This window comes from Tachyglossus aculeatus, chromosome X3, assembly GCF_015852505.1.
Source record: "Tachyglossus aculeatus isolate mTacAcu1 chromosome X3, mTacAcu1.pri, whole genome shotgun sequence".
NCBI classification, from domain to species: domain Eukaryota; kingdom Metazoa; phylum Chordata; class Mammalia; order Monotremata; family Tachyglossidae; genus Tachyglossus; species Tachyglossus aculeatus.
The window spans coordinates 26,677,770-26,695,081 of NC_052099.1; the positions used below are offsets into that span (position 1 = coordinate 26,677,770).

A 17,312-nucleotide genomic window follows, 5' to 3' on the forward strand; every position below is an offset into this window, starting at 1 on the left:
AATCTGGGGTACTGATGAACGAATAGGTAACTCCTACTTAAACGTTCATTCATTTGCACTGAAAGAGATTTCACTGGGAAGGATTTTGGGGCGTTTTTAATCCCAGCCCCAGGAATTTTCAATTTGGAAACCAGTTCTTACTGGTCTGTTTCATTTTCTAGTTTGCAGAATATTTAAAGGAAAATATTCAGTACTGGCCTTCTCTTACTACTTTAAAATAGTGAAGATTTACTCTGACAGAGTTAGTAAACCAACTTCGGCATAGACTGCCACTTTGTTCTGAAATAAAGTTCCAAAGAAGTTAAAAGTGAAAGCTTATTTTAAAGTATGCTGCATTTCAGCACAAGTTGTAAATAATAGGGCTGGTTTTAATATCAAAAGTATAGCTTCTGATGCTATCTTCAAAACATACCTGCTTGCTCTAACATGAATTCCTTGTTTCACTGGGTGAAAATCTCACAGGAGAATAAAGACAGGCACAAAATAACTCCCCACATGCACACACAAATAGATAACTTCTGAAATGTCATTAACGCATTAAAAACCCTGCAGGGGGGCTAGCTTGGGCATAAAGTGTATTATTATAATGCATATTTACAACAAATTAAATGGTAATTCAGGATTTCCCCTCTCTACTCCTCTCTATATCAGGCCTCTATCAAACTCCATAAAGAGTTTGAAAGAGAAGAGGATTCATATGCTATTCCAGACCTCAGTACAACTGCTTAAGAATTTTTCTAAGAAATGGAGTCTTGGTGGGATTGAATCCCTACAAGAATGTGACAGCTGATTCATCATAAGCCTTTCAGTAAACTTTGCAAAAATCGTGAATGCATACACTAAATTTAGTTGTATTAGAACTGATCTAAAAGCAGTTTTGAGGCTATTTTCCATGATCATAAGACACCGTACCCACGTTTATGAGTCTATGACACGAAAACCCATTAGCCTGGAACAAGATTTACCAATCTGTCACCAGGTTACAGTATTTTTCTCAACACCATGTATCACAAGGATAATCCTATCCTGGGCATGGTTTATTAGGACCACCACGGAATGTAAATTCAAAGTTTATTCAAAGAGAAATCAAATTTCAGTTCTACCCTCAGGCCCAAATACCACATGTTGTAGTGCTGAACAGACACCTTTGAAAGCTCTTAAGGCCTAAAAGAGAAGTATTTAACATACTTGTAAGGCAGGACTATGTTTTCAAGATTCTGGGTTTTTTCATCTGAATTTTTTGATAGTGAAAAACTTCCCTCCTTACCACCCAAAAACTTCTAGAATCCGTTTCCCTTTACTCATCTTATGAAGTGCTGATATAGTTTTGACTTCAAAGAGAGTAAAAGGCAGGGAAGAGATAAAACAGTTCTGAAGAAAGGTGAAAATGACTCAACCTACTAACCTTTATTTTTATGGGGCAGAACACAATTTATAATTCCAAATTTGGAAGAGGAAATCACAAGCAGAGTACACATGATTTCATCAAAGAAACTTCATTCTTTTAATCATTCGTTCAAATCAAGTCCTGTCTGCCTTTACCTTCATTCATGAAGACTAAATGCTTCTCGTAGCCTTCTCAGCAAAGACAAACACACTACGATAGCTTCTATTGGCTTATTTAACTGGGTAGTCTTAATCGATTCAATTTTACACGCCAAAGCTTCAAGAGGCCTTCTCCTTCTTAGAATCATAGCTCCTTTTCCAAAATACCCAAGACTTTTTCCTTGGCAGAAAACAAATGGCTTTGCTGGAATCATGTCAACTACAGTATAGGGCAACTGGATTTTACAGTAAAACATTATATAATGGTATTATATCCCCCTCCTCCTCCCCTTCTCCATCCCCCTGACGTTACCTCCTTCCCTTCCCCACAGCACCTGTATATATGTATATGTGTTTGTATGTATTTATTACTCTATTTATTTTACTTGTACATATTTATTCCATTTATTTTATTTTGTTAATATGTTTTGTTTTGTTCTCTGTCTCCCCCCTCTAGACTGTGAGCCCACTGTTGGGTAGGGACCATCTCTATATGTTGCCAACCTGTACTTCCCAAGCGCTTAGTACAGTGCTCTGCACACAGTAAGCTCTCAATAAATATGAATGTATATATATATATTGTATTATCAGTGGTATTTATTGAGCACTTATGGTGTGAAGAGTACTGTACTAAGTGCATGGGAGAGAAGAACAGAATTGGTAGATATGTTCCCTGCCCACAATGAGCTTCAGTCTAGAGGGAAATAATGTAGTATAATTTATAAAATATAATTTATAGGTATGGACATAAGTGCTATGGGATTGAGGGTGAGGGGTAGATAATAAAGGCCAGAAGATCATAGTTCCAAGTGCATGGATGCTACAGAAGGGATAGAGCTGGGAAAAAGAGGGCTTAATTGGGGAAGGCTTCTTGGAGGAGAGTCATTCAATTACATTTATTGAGCGCTTACTGGGTGCAGAGCACTGGACTAAGCAATTGGGAAGTACAAGTTGGCAACATATAGAGACGGTCCCTACCCAACAACGGGCTCCCGGTCCAGAATGTGACCTTAATAAAGCATTGAAGGTGGGGAGAGTGGTGGTCTGGCATAAGAGCAGGGGGAGTGAGTTCCAGGGCAGAGGGAGGATGGAGGAAAGGGGTCAGCCATGAGATAGATGAGATTGGGGCATGGTGAGCAAGCGGTAATTAGAAGAGTGAAGTGTGGTGTGTGGTCTGTACTAGGAGATCAGTCAGATATGGTAGTTGGGGGCAAGCGGATGGTAAGGAGTTTCTGCTTGATGTGGAGGTCAATTTCATTCATTGAATCAATCAATCAATCAATCGTATTTATTGAGCGCTTACTATGTGCAGAGCACTGTACTAAGCGCTTGGGAAGTACAAATTGGCAACACATAGAGACAGTCCCTACCCAACAGTGGGCTCACAGTCTAAAAGGGGGAGACAGAGAACAGAACCAAATATACCAACAAAATAAAATAAATAGGATAGAAATGTACAAGTAAAATAAATAAATAAATAAATAAATAGAGTAATAAATATGTACAACCATATATACATATATACAGGTGCTGTGGGGAAGGGAAGGAGGTAAGATGGGGGGATGGAGAGGGGGACGAGGGGGAGAGGAAGGAAGGGGCTGAGTGTGGGAAGGCCTCCTGGAGGAGGTGAGCTCTCAGTAGGGCCTTGAAGGGAGGAAGAGAGCTAGCTTGGCGGAGGGGCAGAGGGATTGGGGGCATTCCAGGCCCGGGGGATGACGTGGGCCGGGGGTCGACGGCGGGACAGGCGAGAGCGAGGTACAGTGAGGAGATTAGTGGTGGAGGAGCGGAGGGTGCGGGCTGGGCAGTAGAAGGAGAGAAGGGAGGTGAGGTAGGAGGGGGCGAGGTGATGGAGAGCCTTGAAGCCCAGGGTGAGGAGTTTCTGCCTGATTCGCAGATTGATTGGTAGCCACTGGAGATTTTTGAGGAGGGGAGTGATATGCCCAGAGCGTTTCTGGACAAGGATAATCCGGGCAGCAGCATGAAGTATGGATTGAAGTGGAGAGAGACACGAGGATGGGAGATCAGAGAGAAGGCTGGTGCAGTAGTCCAGACGGGATAGGATGAGAGCTTGAATGAGCAGGGTAGCAGTTTGGATGGAGAGGAAAGGGCGGATTCATTCAATCGTATTTATTGAGGGCTTACTGCATGCAAAGCACTGTATTAAGCAGTTGGGAAGTACAAGTTGGCAACATATAGAGACGGTCCCTACCCAACAACGGGCTCACACGAGCAACTACTGAAGGTAATGGAGGAGTGGGGAGACACGGACTCAACTCTTTTTAGAAAACTGATCCAGGCAGCAGAGTGAGGTATGGACTGGAGTGGGGAAAGACAGGAGAGAGGGAGGTCAGCGAGGAGTCAGAAGCAGTAGTCAAGATGAGATAGGATAAGTACTGTTTGGATGGATTTCAGCGATGTTGTGCAGATAGAACAGACAGGATGTGCTGATAGATGATGATGATGATGATGGTATTTGTTAAGCGCTTACTATGTGCCAAGGACTGTTCTAAGCGCTGGGGGGGACACAAGGTAATCAGGTTGTCCCACATGGGGCTCACAGTCTTTATCCCCATTTTACAGGTGAGGGAACTGAGGCACAGAGAAGTGACTTGCCCAAAGTCACACAGCTGACAAGTGGTGGAGTCGGGATTAGAACCCATGACCTCCCACTCCCAAGCCTGCGCTCTTTCCACTGAGCCACGCTGTTTCTCTGTGACTGATTGAATATGTGGTTTGAATGAGAGAGATGAGATAAGGACAAAGTCAAGGTTCTGGGCTTGTGAGATAGGGAGGATAGTGGAATTGTCTACAGCAAGGGAAAGATGGGGAGGACAGGGTGTGGGAGGGAAGATAAGGAGTTTTCTTTTGGCTTAAGGAAAAGATAGATTTTGCTGTAGATTTCTTGCACATGTAAACACCCAGTTTCCTTATAATATGCGGCTTGCATTCTGGCAAAATCCAGCATTAAGGAAAATTTGTAGGGTAGACTTTCCCGTTCTGATTGCCACACATGGGCAAAAGGCACCACCATTTCTTCCAACATCTCGGTGTGGTGTATCCAAATAGGTCTGGATTGTTGCAGAAATGTTGCCTAGTTCCCTAGCCAAAATGTGCAGTAAACTTGCATGCTATGGCAGAACTGAGTGTAGAAGGCAGTAAGAAAATCAGATACTGGTATGTTCTTTGAGCAAATCAGGTCAAGATTTACACTCTATCCAACCACCACCAAGTCCTTGAGGAGAGACTCTTCTTTCCAATCTGTGGTGTCTTAGCCAACTCTTGGCAAATGAGGACCCTTGATTCTTTTCATGGTTCTACCTCCTTTTTATTGCTCCATCTGTCTTCCTCTGGAGTCATTTCCAGAGCAGAAGGGATGCATTGCTATTAGGAAAACACCTGATATAACAGATAAATCCTCTTGGGAATTATCATTGTCCTTTTTAAAGGTCGTTTTACCCACCTGACCCATTATCAGGTAAAGGGAAATGGTAAAAAAGGAGAAGAAATGATATTACCTATTATTCCTCTAGACTGTAAGGTTGTTGTGGACAGGGAATGCCACTGTTCATTGTGGTGCTGTAGTTTCCCAAGTCCTTAGTACTTGGGAAACTACAAGTAAGCGCTCAATAAATGCGATGATTGAATGAATGAAAGAAACATTTCCCCAGGTCTGTATCTCAGAAAGCTCTACTGGCACATTTGTTGACAGTGAACACTTCATTTGGAATACACCAGGTTCTGACATGATCTGCAGCTGAAGAGGCCTCTATGTACCAGGCACTATAATAAGCGCCGGGATAGATATAAGCTAACCGGGTTGGAAACAGTCCCTGTCGCACATGGAGTTCACAGTCTTAATCCCCATTTTACAGACGAGGCAACCGAGGCTCAGGGAAATGAAGTGACTTGCTCAGGGCCACATGGAAGGCAAGGGTGAAACCCACATTAGAACCCAGTTCCCCTCATTCTCAGGCCTGTGCTCTACCCATTAGATCACGCTGCTCCTTGACTGCGGATGAACTCTGCGAATAAGGTAGGCAATCTCTCCGATCCTATTCCTCTCAGTACATCAGCTTCTCTTAGGCTGCTCGTTTAGTGAGGTAGAAGGTGAAATGTAATCATTTTTTTCTAAGTCCCATTCTGATAACAGACTTTATTTGTTCTCAACTCCCTCAGAAGTGGGCCCACTATTATTCAGACATTATGTTTTTGTTCCACGGTACTTAAAAGGTTTGAGCAAGGTCATTAGACAGCGGAAAAGCACCCAGATATATATGACCTGATGTCCTGGATCAGATCATATATCCTCAAAAGACCAGTCTCCTAAAACTCATTCTTGTTGCTACAAGGAGGAAAAAAATATCATCTATAAAGAATCTGGACAGTTGGGTAAAACTAAAGGAAAACTGAGGCTTGGTATTCAATGAGCTCTATTTAAGTAGAGGCAATCCTGAATGTTATTCACCATTCGTCAGACTTTCAAATCCAATCTGACTTTGTGACCTTAAGCAGCCATGAATTTATCAGCTGATTTCTAAGCCATGTGAAGAAATATCTCCTTTTGATTTGTGCTCATTTTATCCGTCACTAACTTCACGAAGTGATGCCTGTTTTTCGCCTTTTACAGAGACAATTTAAAATTACAAATGAGGGAAGGATCAATCTTAACAAATCCCATCACCTACTGTGAACCTTAATCGGGTTTCTTTTCATTCACCGCTCAAGGCTTAGTAGCTCGCGTTTTGCGGCCTAAGTGTGAAAGGATGCTTCTAACTCAGCTATTTCTGAACGTTTTAGATTGATTATTCTCTTTCAAAATAGTTTATCCGCAGGCAGGAGTGTGGTTTCAGAAAACATCAAAACATTAACTGCAGAGACAAAAAATTTTAGAGATGTTTCTAAGGCACCTGCTTTTGTTCAATGGACAATGGAAATAAATACCAAGGCCACTGAGTCCTATTTTCTGCTATCCGCAGGAGAGATCAGGATGGTTTAAAACTGTAAAAACTTTCCACCTGGGCAGTCTCTCTCAGCACTTAGTACAGTGCCCCGCACATAGTATGCACTTAATAAATACTATTAAAACACAACAACCCTATCCTATAAGGAATCTAGACTTAGCTTCTCTTCATCCCTGTCCCTGAGAAGTTTTTGGGTCATCTAACCTCTAATATGCTTGATTTCCCTTCTGGCCACCAGCAAAAATCTGGGTGAGAACCAAAGTGAAAATTCAGGGTCTGAGAGATTGGGTTCTAAAATAGGAAAGAGGAAAACAATTCTCTTCCATTACATATGAGATGATAAACCAAGAAAATTGACTCAGGAGGCCAATGTCATATCAAAGTGCTACCAACAAAAACAGTTGTAAGTGCAGTGTTTGTTGTTATAACCACTAATTGTTTATAAATGTTTACAGTCCTCCAGATTGTAAGCCCGCTGTGGACAAGGAACATGTGTACCAATTTTATTGTATTGTACTTTCCCGAAGTGTCCAAAGCACTGTACTAAGCACTGGGGAGGGTTTAAGGTGATCAGGTTGTCCCATGTGGGGCTCACAGTCTTCATCCCCATTTTACGGATGAGGGAACTGAGGCACAGAGAAGTGAAGTGATTTGCCCGGTCACACAGCTGACAGTTGGCGGAGCCAGAATTCGAATCCATGACCTCTGACTCCCAAGCCCGGGCTCTTTCCACTGAGCCACGCTGCTTCTCTACCTCACACGTGCTTTTTGAAATTGTGTAATTTTCTTCACACAATTTTACCACCATTTCTATTGCAGCTTTCCCTTCCCAGGGTTCACCTGTTAATTTGGAGGCATCCACGCATGATACTCAACGCTCAAGGACTTTGCCTTTTCACCTGACCCTACCCAAAAACCTGAGGGTCCATGTCGGCTAGGGTTCCAAAACCATCCCCTAGAGAAGCAGCGTGGCTCAGTGGAAAGAGCCCGGGCTTTGGAGTCAGAGGTCATGGGTTCATATCCCGGCTCCGCCAATTGTCAGCTGTGTGACTTTGGGCAAGTCACTTAACTTCTCTGGCCCTCAGTTACCTCATCTGTAAAATGGGGATTAAGACTGTGAACCCCACGTGGGACAACCTGATCACCTTGTATCTCCCCAGCACTTAGAACAGTGCTTCGTACATAGTAAGTGCTTAACAAATACCATCATTATTATTATTATTATCCCCTCCCTCTCACCAGTAATGGCCAGAAGCCTTCGCGGTCAAAAGACGGGATGCCATCCTGGAAACAGCGGTTGCCAACTCAACAGACATCACAGTCGAAGTGCTGAGTTAAGCAGGCCCTCTTTCTATGAAACTCAGGCTCCACTAACCTACTAGGTCAATTTCCAAGGACAGAACATAATGGGGAAGGAGGAACAGGAAGCAGAATCGGGGATTGATATACTCGTGGAGGCTACACGCAACTGAATGAGAGTGGGAGTGTTTGTAATTTCACACCAGTGCTTTCCCTTTAAAATACAAAGAGACATATGATGCCTCGCCTTTAAAATACAGAGAGACGTATGCTATTATAACCAACTTTAAAACCTAAACTTAGAAATTGAAACTTGAATGATACAATGTAATCTGCTGTATTACAAATTTCAATCACTCACTCATACTTTCTAACTCCACCGAAAGAAACAAAGTGTCAATTTAAAAGTAAGTTGCTACTATTATTAACTTTGTCAGAGGAAAGCAACCGCTAGTCTTACAGATGTCAGAACACTCTCAGGTACTTCACTATTTTTAGGATGACGATCCTGTCTACGCTAACACACCTGCCCTAGCTGATTTAAGAAACCGCTCTTTTTCTCCTCGACTGCCGGGTTTAACAGGATCGCAGAGTCAGTTGGCGTTAATTATATTTGTCCCCTACATTAAGGTAGGGGGTGGGGAAACAAGATATAAAAATCCCAACCAAACATCAGGGTCCGTAGCTAGTCCAGGAACCAGAAATATACAAGTGAAATCTCCCAACCGTTTCAGGTGGGGTATTATTTTCGCTTAGCACTCTCTTGCCTTTCCCACTACCCAACACTGTGTCTTTCCCCTTCCTGCTTCTAAAACAGATTCCGCCTCTTCATCAATAATAAATAACATTTGAACAAGTCTTCCCTTGTGCATGGCAGTGAGCTAGAATGAAAAGGCTCCTATGTCTTCATGTTACTTTTCAACCACGACATAAGTAAGAAGTTATCTTTGGACTGCCCAGTGCTAATTTCTTAAAGCAATCCACATTTACTGCTTCATGTGATTACTTTGGAGTCTTCTGTCGGTCGTCGAGACTATTCTTCACTTGATACGATTAGATTCTTCAGTGAGTCCATAACGCTATATAAAACTAGCCGATGCCCTTCCTGGGGACATTACTAAATACTTGAGAGAAAATCTTGGAGAATGCTTACTTTCTGCATTCTTGTTCTTCAGTGGCTCATGAAATAAATAGAGCACTGTTGCTCATCTCAGCCATGCATCAGACCTTTACTTTATTTTTCTGTTACAAAATGCCTGGCAGTGTTCCAATTTCCCTCACTCATACATCACAGAAAATTAGTACTATTGGGACAATGAAATGGTTCTAGAATGACAAACAGATTTTACTTAAAAGAAAAATTTGAAGTAATTTTTTTACAAGTCTCTTTCACTCTTTAGTTCTTCTGTTGATGGATGACTGTGGGTGTTGTTCTGATGAGAAAAATGTTCAGTTACATAGTGATGGATAGACAACAATATTAGTCTGGTAAGAATGCTGTAGAAACCTGGTTTTCAGTTAAAATTTGGTCATAACAAGGCTTTCGCAGATGCACCAAAATGGCGGGTGACCTGAAGCACCTGGTCATGTCTTTGAATGTCACGTCCTGTATAATAATGATGGCATTTATTAAGCGCTTACTATGTGCAAAGCACTGTTCTAAGCGCTTGGGGGGGATACAAGGTGATCAGGTTGTCCCACGTGGGGCTCACAGTCTTAATCCCCATTTTACAGATGAGGTAACTGAGGCCCAGAGAAGTTAAATGACTTGCCCAGAGTCACACAGCTGACAAGAGGCAGAGCCGGGGTCTGAACCCATGACTTCTGACTCCAAAGCCCGTGCTCTTTCCACTGAGCCACGCTACGTATGTGACCAGATCATGTTGATGATCCTTGGGTCCATAGTCAGAGGGAAGAGTGGATTGATTGATTGACTGATTGATTGATTGATAAGCATTTACTAGATGTCAAGCACTATTGTAAGCACTGGGGCAGGGGAGGAGAAAGAGTTGAAGAACAAGGAAGTGACTCTGAGAGAGACTGTATGAATCTCCAAGTTCTCTCCCCGCTCCTTCAAAGCCTTACTGAAGGCACATTTCCAAGAGGCCTTCCCCGACTAAACCCGCTTTTCCTTTTCTTCAACTCCCTTCTGCGTCATCCTGACTTGTTCCCTTTATTCATTCCCCCTCCTAGCCCCACAGCATTTATGTACATTTCTATGATTTATTTATATTAATGTCTTTCTCCCCCTCTAGACCGTAAGCTCACTGTGGGCTGGAAATGTGTCCATTATATTGTACTCTACCAAGCGCTTAGTGTAGTGCTGTTCGTACAGTAAGCTCTCAGTGAACACGACTGACTGGCTAGTGCAGTTTTCTGCCCAGTGTCAGCATCCAATAAATACTACCGATTGATTAGAAAAAGAAAGCTGAGGGCAGTTCTCTCCTTGCTCCACCCTTCCCCGGGTAGATCGCCACTGGGGAATCATGGAATGCCTATCTAGACGGACACGATGTGATGGCAGGGAATGGTGGTACAAATATATGCCGCATGACCTCTATCCATCAAGGTGTGCATACTAGAACACACATTTTCCTAAAAGCTGGTTTTGTCAAGGACATAATCTCTGCAGTATAAGAAAACAGCGTATTTTGTTCAAATCTCCTTAAAAAGGCACCGTGTTTGGAGTCCGAGAATCCGGATCCTATTGTCAGCTCTGCCACTGACCTGTTGTGTGGCTTGAATAAGACCTTTCTGTACTTCAATTAATCCCATCTGTAAAATGGGATAGTAATCAATAATCGATCGATACCTACCTTTTCCTACCAAACAGAGATGTGGCGGGGACAAGATGAGATGACAACATGAAAGTGCTTGGGAAAAATAAATGTGCTACGCAAGTTCAAAATATTCAGTGGCTGGTACTGGGAATCAAAATTGCATCCCAGAATCTTCTACACAGTCAGCACTGAACCAAGCAAGGACAATAGCACAAAAAGACTATTAGCAACAACAATGTTTCTCATAAATTTGACTTTAGTAAAGTTCAGATTCTGACATATTGGTAAATCAATGTGCAGAGTCAGTATCTGAGTTAAAACTCTCATTACGGGCAAAAATTCAGATTAAAAGTCAGATTTTAGATGAAATCTCATTTTTGCACCGTGACCGCTAGCTTCGACGTATTTCAAAAGTAATGAACTCATTTTTCCCATAGATAGTCTACATGCGCATCACGCAGACTGAAATTCTTTACATCATTTGTTGTGGACAATAGATGTGTCTACCAACTCTGTTGAATTGTACTCTCCCAAGTGCACACAGTAAGTGCTCAATAAATACGATTGATTGATGGATTGACAATTTCCTCGTCCGGTAAAAGAGCAATTCAATTTTTGCGTCAGATTGCATCTTCATCATTTCAGAAGGTGTAATCTAAATAACTATAATAATTACTCTTAGAGTTCCGTAGTAAAAGATTTTCTGACTATCCTTTTTATCTGGATGAAAAAATAATTTAGTTATTAAGAGAAAGATGCATTCTGACATCCCTTGAAAGTATATAGGACTAAAACAGTTATATGCATTTATTTAAAATGCAACCAAATGAGAAAATGCTTTTCAGTTAAGCTTTTACTATGCCTGTTTCAACCAGGGACTGATTTTTTACAGTCAAATGAAAAGTCTCTGTAAATGATCAGAGCCCCTGATCCTAGACCCTGCTATGCGACTAAGGCCAAAATTTCCATTTTTAAAGCAGTAAAAGATTGAACAAACCTAACATCGGTAGAAATGCTTTCACGATACTACCAGTGAAATTTTTATTTAGAATTTTAGACATTCCCAGCAATACTTAGGCTTTAACATCAAGAGGTAAAATCTAAATCGACTAATAACCGGCTTACCTAGTTCTATAGTCCTTTTATTATCAAAAAGTAAACCCCAAACAAATGATCACCTGGATTTCGTTTTTTCCAGTCCTTCAATCACGCACGATGTCACTAGAAACATGGACTGATTTTTAAGGAATGATTTTTATATCCTTTCCCGATAAAGTCCCCTTAGAGCAGTAGTTTTCTAACAGTGAGGCAAGGAGGTGAAGGTGAGTTGGAGGAGAACAGACTAGGCATGGAAAAATAAGCAGCGAATTCACAAAAGGAAGATAATTGGCTTAATATGTGGGTAGCCTTCCACAGAATACCAAATTAGAGATTTCCCTGCGAGGTTTTTATTTACACTTTTGGCTATAACTTAAAGCGGTATCACACTTGGAACCTTTTTTTTCTTTAGGTAATTTTTTTTTTTTCTGCTTTTCCCTTTTGGGGATCTATCTGATAAACTAAGAATATCAATCTATAAAATGTGGGGAAAAGTTGAATTGGTATTACAGAACTTTGAGATATGGACGGTCTATTTTATGCAACAGAATTAAGAGGAAATGTATGCATGTGTTTAGCAAACTAAAGCGAGTCTCAGTTTGGGGTACTAGGATAGCGTATTCATAGTGTATCACAGGTATCACTGATTAATGCACCACTAATTATTTTAGCAACAATATCAGGTTACCTTGTGCCCATTTCAAATATTCTAGTTCCCCTTTTATGGCTAGTTACTGTATCTACAAACAGACCAAGATATACTACGACCGACGTCGACACAAATACGTCCAACTACATAATATTTTAGCAGTGAGGCAAAAGAAAGCCTACTTGCTAATTTTAAAAGGGAGACACTTTTCATCACCACTACAAAGTACATTTCTCCTTCCACCTAGAAAAATTTTCTTTGTGGTTATGGACAGAAGGTGGCAGATTTTTCCAGAGAGTTCGAAAAAGAGGTTAAGTGAGCGCAGTATGGGTATTTCTTTTGCATTTTGTTCCAATTTATAAATCCTCCTTTAAAATACAAAATATACCACCCCCCAAAAAAAAAATGTTCTCAGCTCTTTCGGTTCAACCTTCTACTAGACGATTGATAATATCCTCTGTCAGTTAAAGATGCTATTGATGGAACTGAGCTCCGCTTTACTCGGTCCTTATACAAATGCGGAAGGGAAAGGGGATTGCTATGAGGAAGAGAGTATAAAATCAGCGTGAATGTGTGGCCCTTGAAAGAGAGTTCTTCAGTCTACTAGGAATTAAGCAAATCTCCCCTTGGGGAATTAGAAGGATATTCCCTACAACCAAGGTGCCCTGTGGGCCTTGACCTTTGGGGATGAAACAGGGAGTCCAATTCAAACAGATTAAAATAAAGGACCACCAGAAAGGGGGGCAAACAACTGGGGGACGGCGAAGCCTCGAGCGACATTGAAAATGTCCTAGATAAGCACTGGAAAATATCCTAGATATGCACTTGACGGTAGTCTAAGTAAGCACCTATTTTTCCTAAATCGAAGGTCAATGTTTGACACTCCAAGGAGATTGAGAAAAATCTACCCCTGAACCATTTTCTTAACTCTAACCCTATCTTTTTATACCAGTTAGGTCAAGAAGATGAGTCTCTCTGTGTGTATGTGTGACATTTAAGGGGAAGGTGAGGAGAAAACGGGTCAATAGCCAGGAGTTTAAGCAAACTTTCTAACAGCATACTCGGATCTGTTTTTTTTAAAAAAAAAAACAGTTATTTAACACGATCCTGTTTTCTCTATTAACTTAACATCTCTCATCCGGATTAACAGACTGCGATAAAGATTTCAAATGGAAGGATGTGGAGCGGTGGAATACGGGGGCGAGGGCAATGAAGAAGAGTGCATAAAGGACGGTCAACATGCTCTTATAAGAACCAACTCCCATTGCAAGCGATTTTGTATTCTGGTGAGGTGGAAGTAACCCACCCTCTCGTGATGTTCGCTTTTTGCAAGCGTTCTGGAATTAAACCCCTGGATAATCAAAAGACCTGAGGTGATGCCTATGCCACCGGGTATTTGAGACAAGTGGAGGTGCGGCGATTATCTGCTCCTTCCTTACAGTGATTTCGTGTTGCCATTTGGATGGGGTCAGCGGTTACGGTCTTTCCACACCTGGCAAGTACACTACCAGAACACACTTAGTCAATGAGCAGACCCCCAGGAGGAGAAACAACATGCTGAGGAATGAGGGAAATTGGGAGCTGCAGGAAAAGCAAGGCAGTTCTTCGGTCGATTCATCTTCTTGAATCCTGGGGCTCCTCGTGGTATTTCTGAAAAGCAGCAGACTGCACCAGTGTGCCTTTCTAAAAACGCACCTGGTGTGGGGGTGGAAGGAAACAGATTCACCAGCCTAACTCGGTCTCCCTGTCCATCCCTGGGCCGTAAAATGACTCCTTCTGGGGCGGTCGCCGGACGGGAGGGATTTCTCTGGGCCTGAAGAGTGAAAAGTTCAGCTACAGCCTGATGTAGACTGCTCGCTAGTTTCCACCTCAACATCTGGGATGCTGCAGAGGGATAGGGGGAGGAGATCCAGGCTCTTGGGGCGCAGTGCTTTCGGGAAGCGGGGCGAACCCGGGGAAGGATGTGGGGTCGGGGGGAAGAGGAGGGTATTCAATGGTTGAGAAGCAAGGTGGCTTTAGTGGCAAAGTGCGGGGGCTTGGGAATCAGAGGACGTGGGTTCTAATCCCGCCTTCGCCACTTGTCTGCCGCGTGACCTTGGGCAAGTCGCTTAACTTGTCCGGGCCTCAGTTCCTCCATCTGGGAAACGGAGACGAAGACTGCGAGCCCCAGTTGGGACCGCCTGATCACCTCTTCTCTATCCCAGCGCTCAGAACAGGGCTCAGCCCATAGTAAGCGCTTAACCAAACACCTTAATCATCAGAGAGACCAACTGAAGGGCGGCGGGAAAGGAGGTTGGGAGAGGAGGAGGGTTTTCACAAGCATTCTGATGGGAATGGGAGGCTCGTGGTGGGGCAGGGGTGGTCCCTCTTTATTGCTTGTATTGCACTTTCCAAGCGTTCAGCACAGTGCTCTACCCCCAGTAACGGCTCAATAGAGAAGCAGCGTGGCTCAGTGGGAGTCGGAGGTCGTGGGTTCTAATCCCGGCTCCGCCGCTCGTCAGCTGCGTGCCTTTGGGCAAGTCGCTTCACTTCTCCGTGCCTCAGTTACCTCATCTGTGAAACGGGGAGGAAGACTGTGAGCCCCACGTGGGACAACCTGATCACCTTGTATCTACCCCAGCGCTTAGAACAGTTCTTGGCACGTAGTAAACGCTCAACAACGATAAATCAGGCTGGGCCTCAACATCTGATAGCGTGTGTGTGTATGTGCGTTTTGAGGGGGGGCTCTCAGCTGTCCTTTCCCTTTTCCCCAGGCCACTGGGGAGGGGGTCCCCCCTTTCCATCCCCCGCCTTACCTGGCCCTTGACCAGGCTGGCGGCGAACTGCCTCATGACGGCCTCCACCGTGTAGGCGCTGGACCAGCCCCGGGGGGTGAGCAGCTCCATGCAGATGGCCCCGCCGTCCAGCACGTAGCCGTTCTCCAGCCGGGGGCTGAGCACCCGCATGAAGGGCGGCGAGAAGGGGAAGTTGTCGGGGAAGGTGAGGTTGAGTAGGATGAACTCCGTGTTGGTCTCCTTCATGTCCTGCCACAGCACCGAGTCCTTGTCCACCTGGTGCAGCTTGACGTTCCAGTCGAAGAGGCTGTCGTCCACCAGGTCCACGGAGATGAAGCGGTCGCTCAGGCGGGAGATGTCCTGCAGCTCCTTCATCAGCCGCCGGCTCCGGACCTGCGTGCAGTGCTGCGACCTCCCGGCCGCCGAGCCCGGCCCGTTGGACCCCTTGACGGCCAAGGCCTGCGGCTTGGCCTCCCTGGAGGCCGGGACCTCCTTGGGCCCCCCTGGCTTCTCCTTCGGCCCTCCCTGCTGCTGCTGTTGCTGCTGTTGTTGCTGCTGCTGCTGCTTTTGCTGTTGCTGCTGCTGCTGTTGCTGCTGCTTTTGCTGTTGCTGCTCTCGTCCGGCCGGCTCCGAGGCCTGCTTGCCCTTGGGATGGCCGGGGCTCCCCTCTTCCTGGGCATTACCGCTGCCACCGCCTCCTCCGGGCTGGCTCTGCTGCAGCTGCTGCTGCTGCTGCTGCTTGTTGCTGCCGTTCTTCTGGCCGCCCTTGGCCCGCAGCGAGGAGCCCTGCTGCCCTCCGGCCCTCAGGCCGTGATGCTGGCTGCCATGGTGATGGTGGTGATGGTGATGATGGTGGTGATGCTTGGGGTCTTCCGTGTCTCGGTTGTGCAGCCGAATGAGCCCGATTTTCCGGAGCAGAGTGGCCATCTTCCCGTCTTCCCCGAGCCTCGGCCCGGGGGTTGGGGGGCTGGGGGAGGGGGGTGGGGGACGGTGCCACCCCCGAGCCCACCGGCCTCGCCCTCCGGAGCCCGGGGGCTGTGGGTGTCCGGGCCCGGAGAGAGCCGGCGGCCAGAGGACGAGGAGGAGGAAAAGGAGGAGGAGGGAGGAGGAGGAGGAGGAGGAGGAGGAGGAGGAAAAAGGGGGAGGGGGCGGTGCAAGGCGAGCTCGGTCCTGCTGCAGGGCGACTGCTGGGGCTCCGCAGTCCGCCGGTGGGCTCCTCCTGCCACCCGCGATCGGGGGCTTCCCTTCCTGATCCCCGGGTGGTCCGTCTGCTCCCCGGGTGGTCCGGAGGATGCCCCTTTTGCCGGGCTGGTCCTCAGGCTACCCCTCCTGCCGGGCTGGTCCTCAGGCTACCCCTCCTGCCGGGCTGGTCCTCAGGCTACCCCTCCTGCCGGGCTGGTCCTCAGGCTACCCCTTTTGCCGGGCTGGTCCTCAGGCTACCCCTCCTGCCCGGCTGGTCCGCAGGCTGCCCCTTTTGCCGGGCTGGTCCTCAGGCTACCCCTCCTGCCCGGCTGGTCCGCAGGCTGCCCCTCTTGCTGGGCTTGTCCTCAGGCTGCCCTTCTGCTGCTGGGCTGGTCCGCAGGCTGCCCTTCTGCTGCTGGGCTGGTCCGCAGGCTGCCCTTCTGCTGCTGGGCTGGTCCTCAGGCTGACCTTCTGGGCCACTGGTCCTCAGGCTGCCACTGCTGCCGGGCTGGTCCGGAGGCTGCCCCTGCTCCCCGGCTGGTCCGGAGGCGGCTCCTTTTGCCGGGTTGGTCCTCAGGCTGTCCCTGCTCCCCGGATGGTCCGGAGGCTGCCCCTGCTCCCCGACTGGTCCGGAGGTTGCCCCTTTTGCCGGGCTGGTCCTCAGGCTGCCCCCTTTTGCTGGACTGGTCCTTAGGCTGCCTCTGCTCCCCGGCTGGTCCTTAGGCTGCCCTTGCTCCCCGGCTGGTCCGCAGGCTGCCCCTGCTCCCCGGCTGGTCCGCAGGATGCTCCTGCTCCTCGGCTGGTCCGCAGGCTGCCCCTGCTGCCGGCTGGTCCGGAGGCTGCCCCTGCTGCCGGCTGCCCCCGAGGCTGCCCCTTTGGCTGGGGAGGCTGCGGAGGAGGCTGCCGCTCGCGGGCCCGCGCTGCCTCGGGGGCGGGTGGCCCGGAGACCGCCGCACCGGGCCCGGACACCCCTCCGCTCCGCTCCGCTCCGCTCCGCTCCCCTCGGTCCGCTCCGGTCCCCGGG

The 17,312-nt window shown here is 46.3% G+C and overlaps 1 protein-coding gene across 1 annotated transcript in view; it reads right to left on the minus strand.

The window, feature by feature from the left end:
* The window catches only part of UBE2QL1 (ubiquitin conjugating enzyme E2 Q family like 1), a 28,683-nt gene extending 12,609 nt beyond the window's left edge, over nt 1–16,074 (minus strand). The window contains exon 1 of the mRNA XM_038770516.1: nt 15,128–16,074. Within this exon, the coding sequence (XP_038626444.1) occupies nt 15,128–16,033 (906 nt within the window). The 5' untranslated portion in view covers nt 16,034–16,074. The remainder of the gene's footprint in view (nt 1–15,127) is intronic.
* Nucleotides 16,075–17,312: the final 1,238 nt, after the last annotated feature.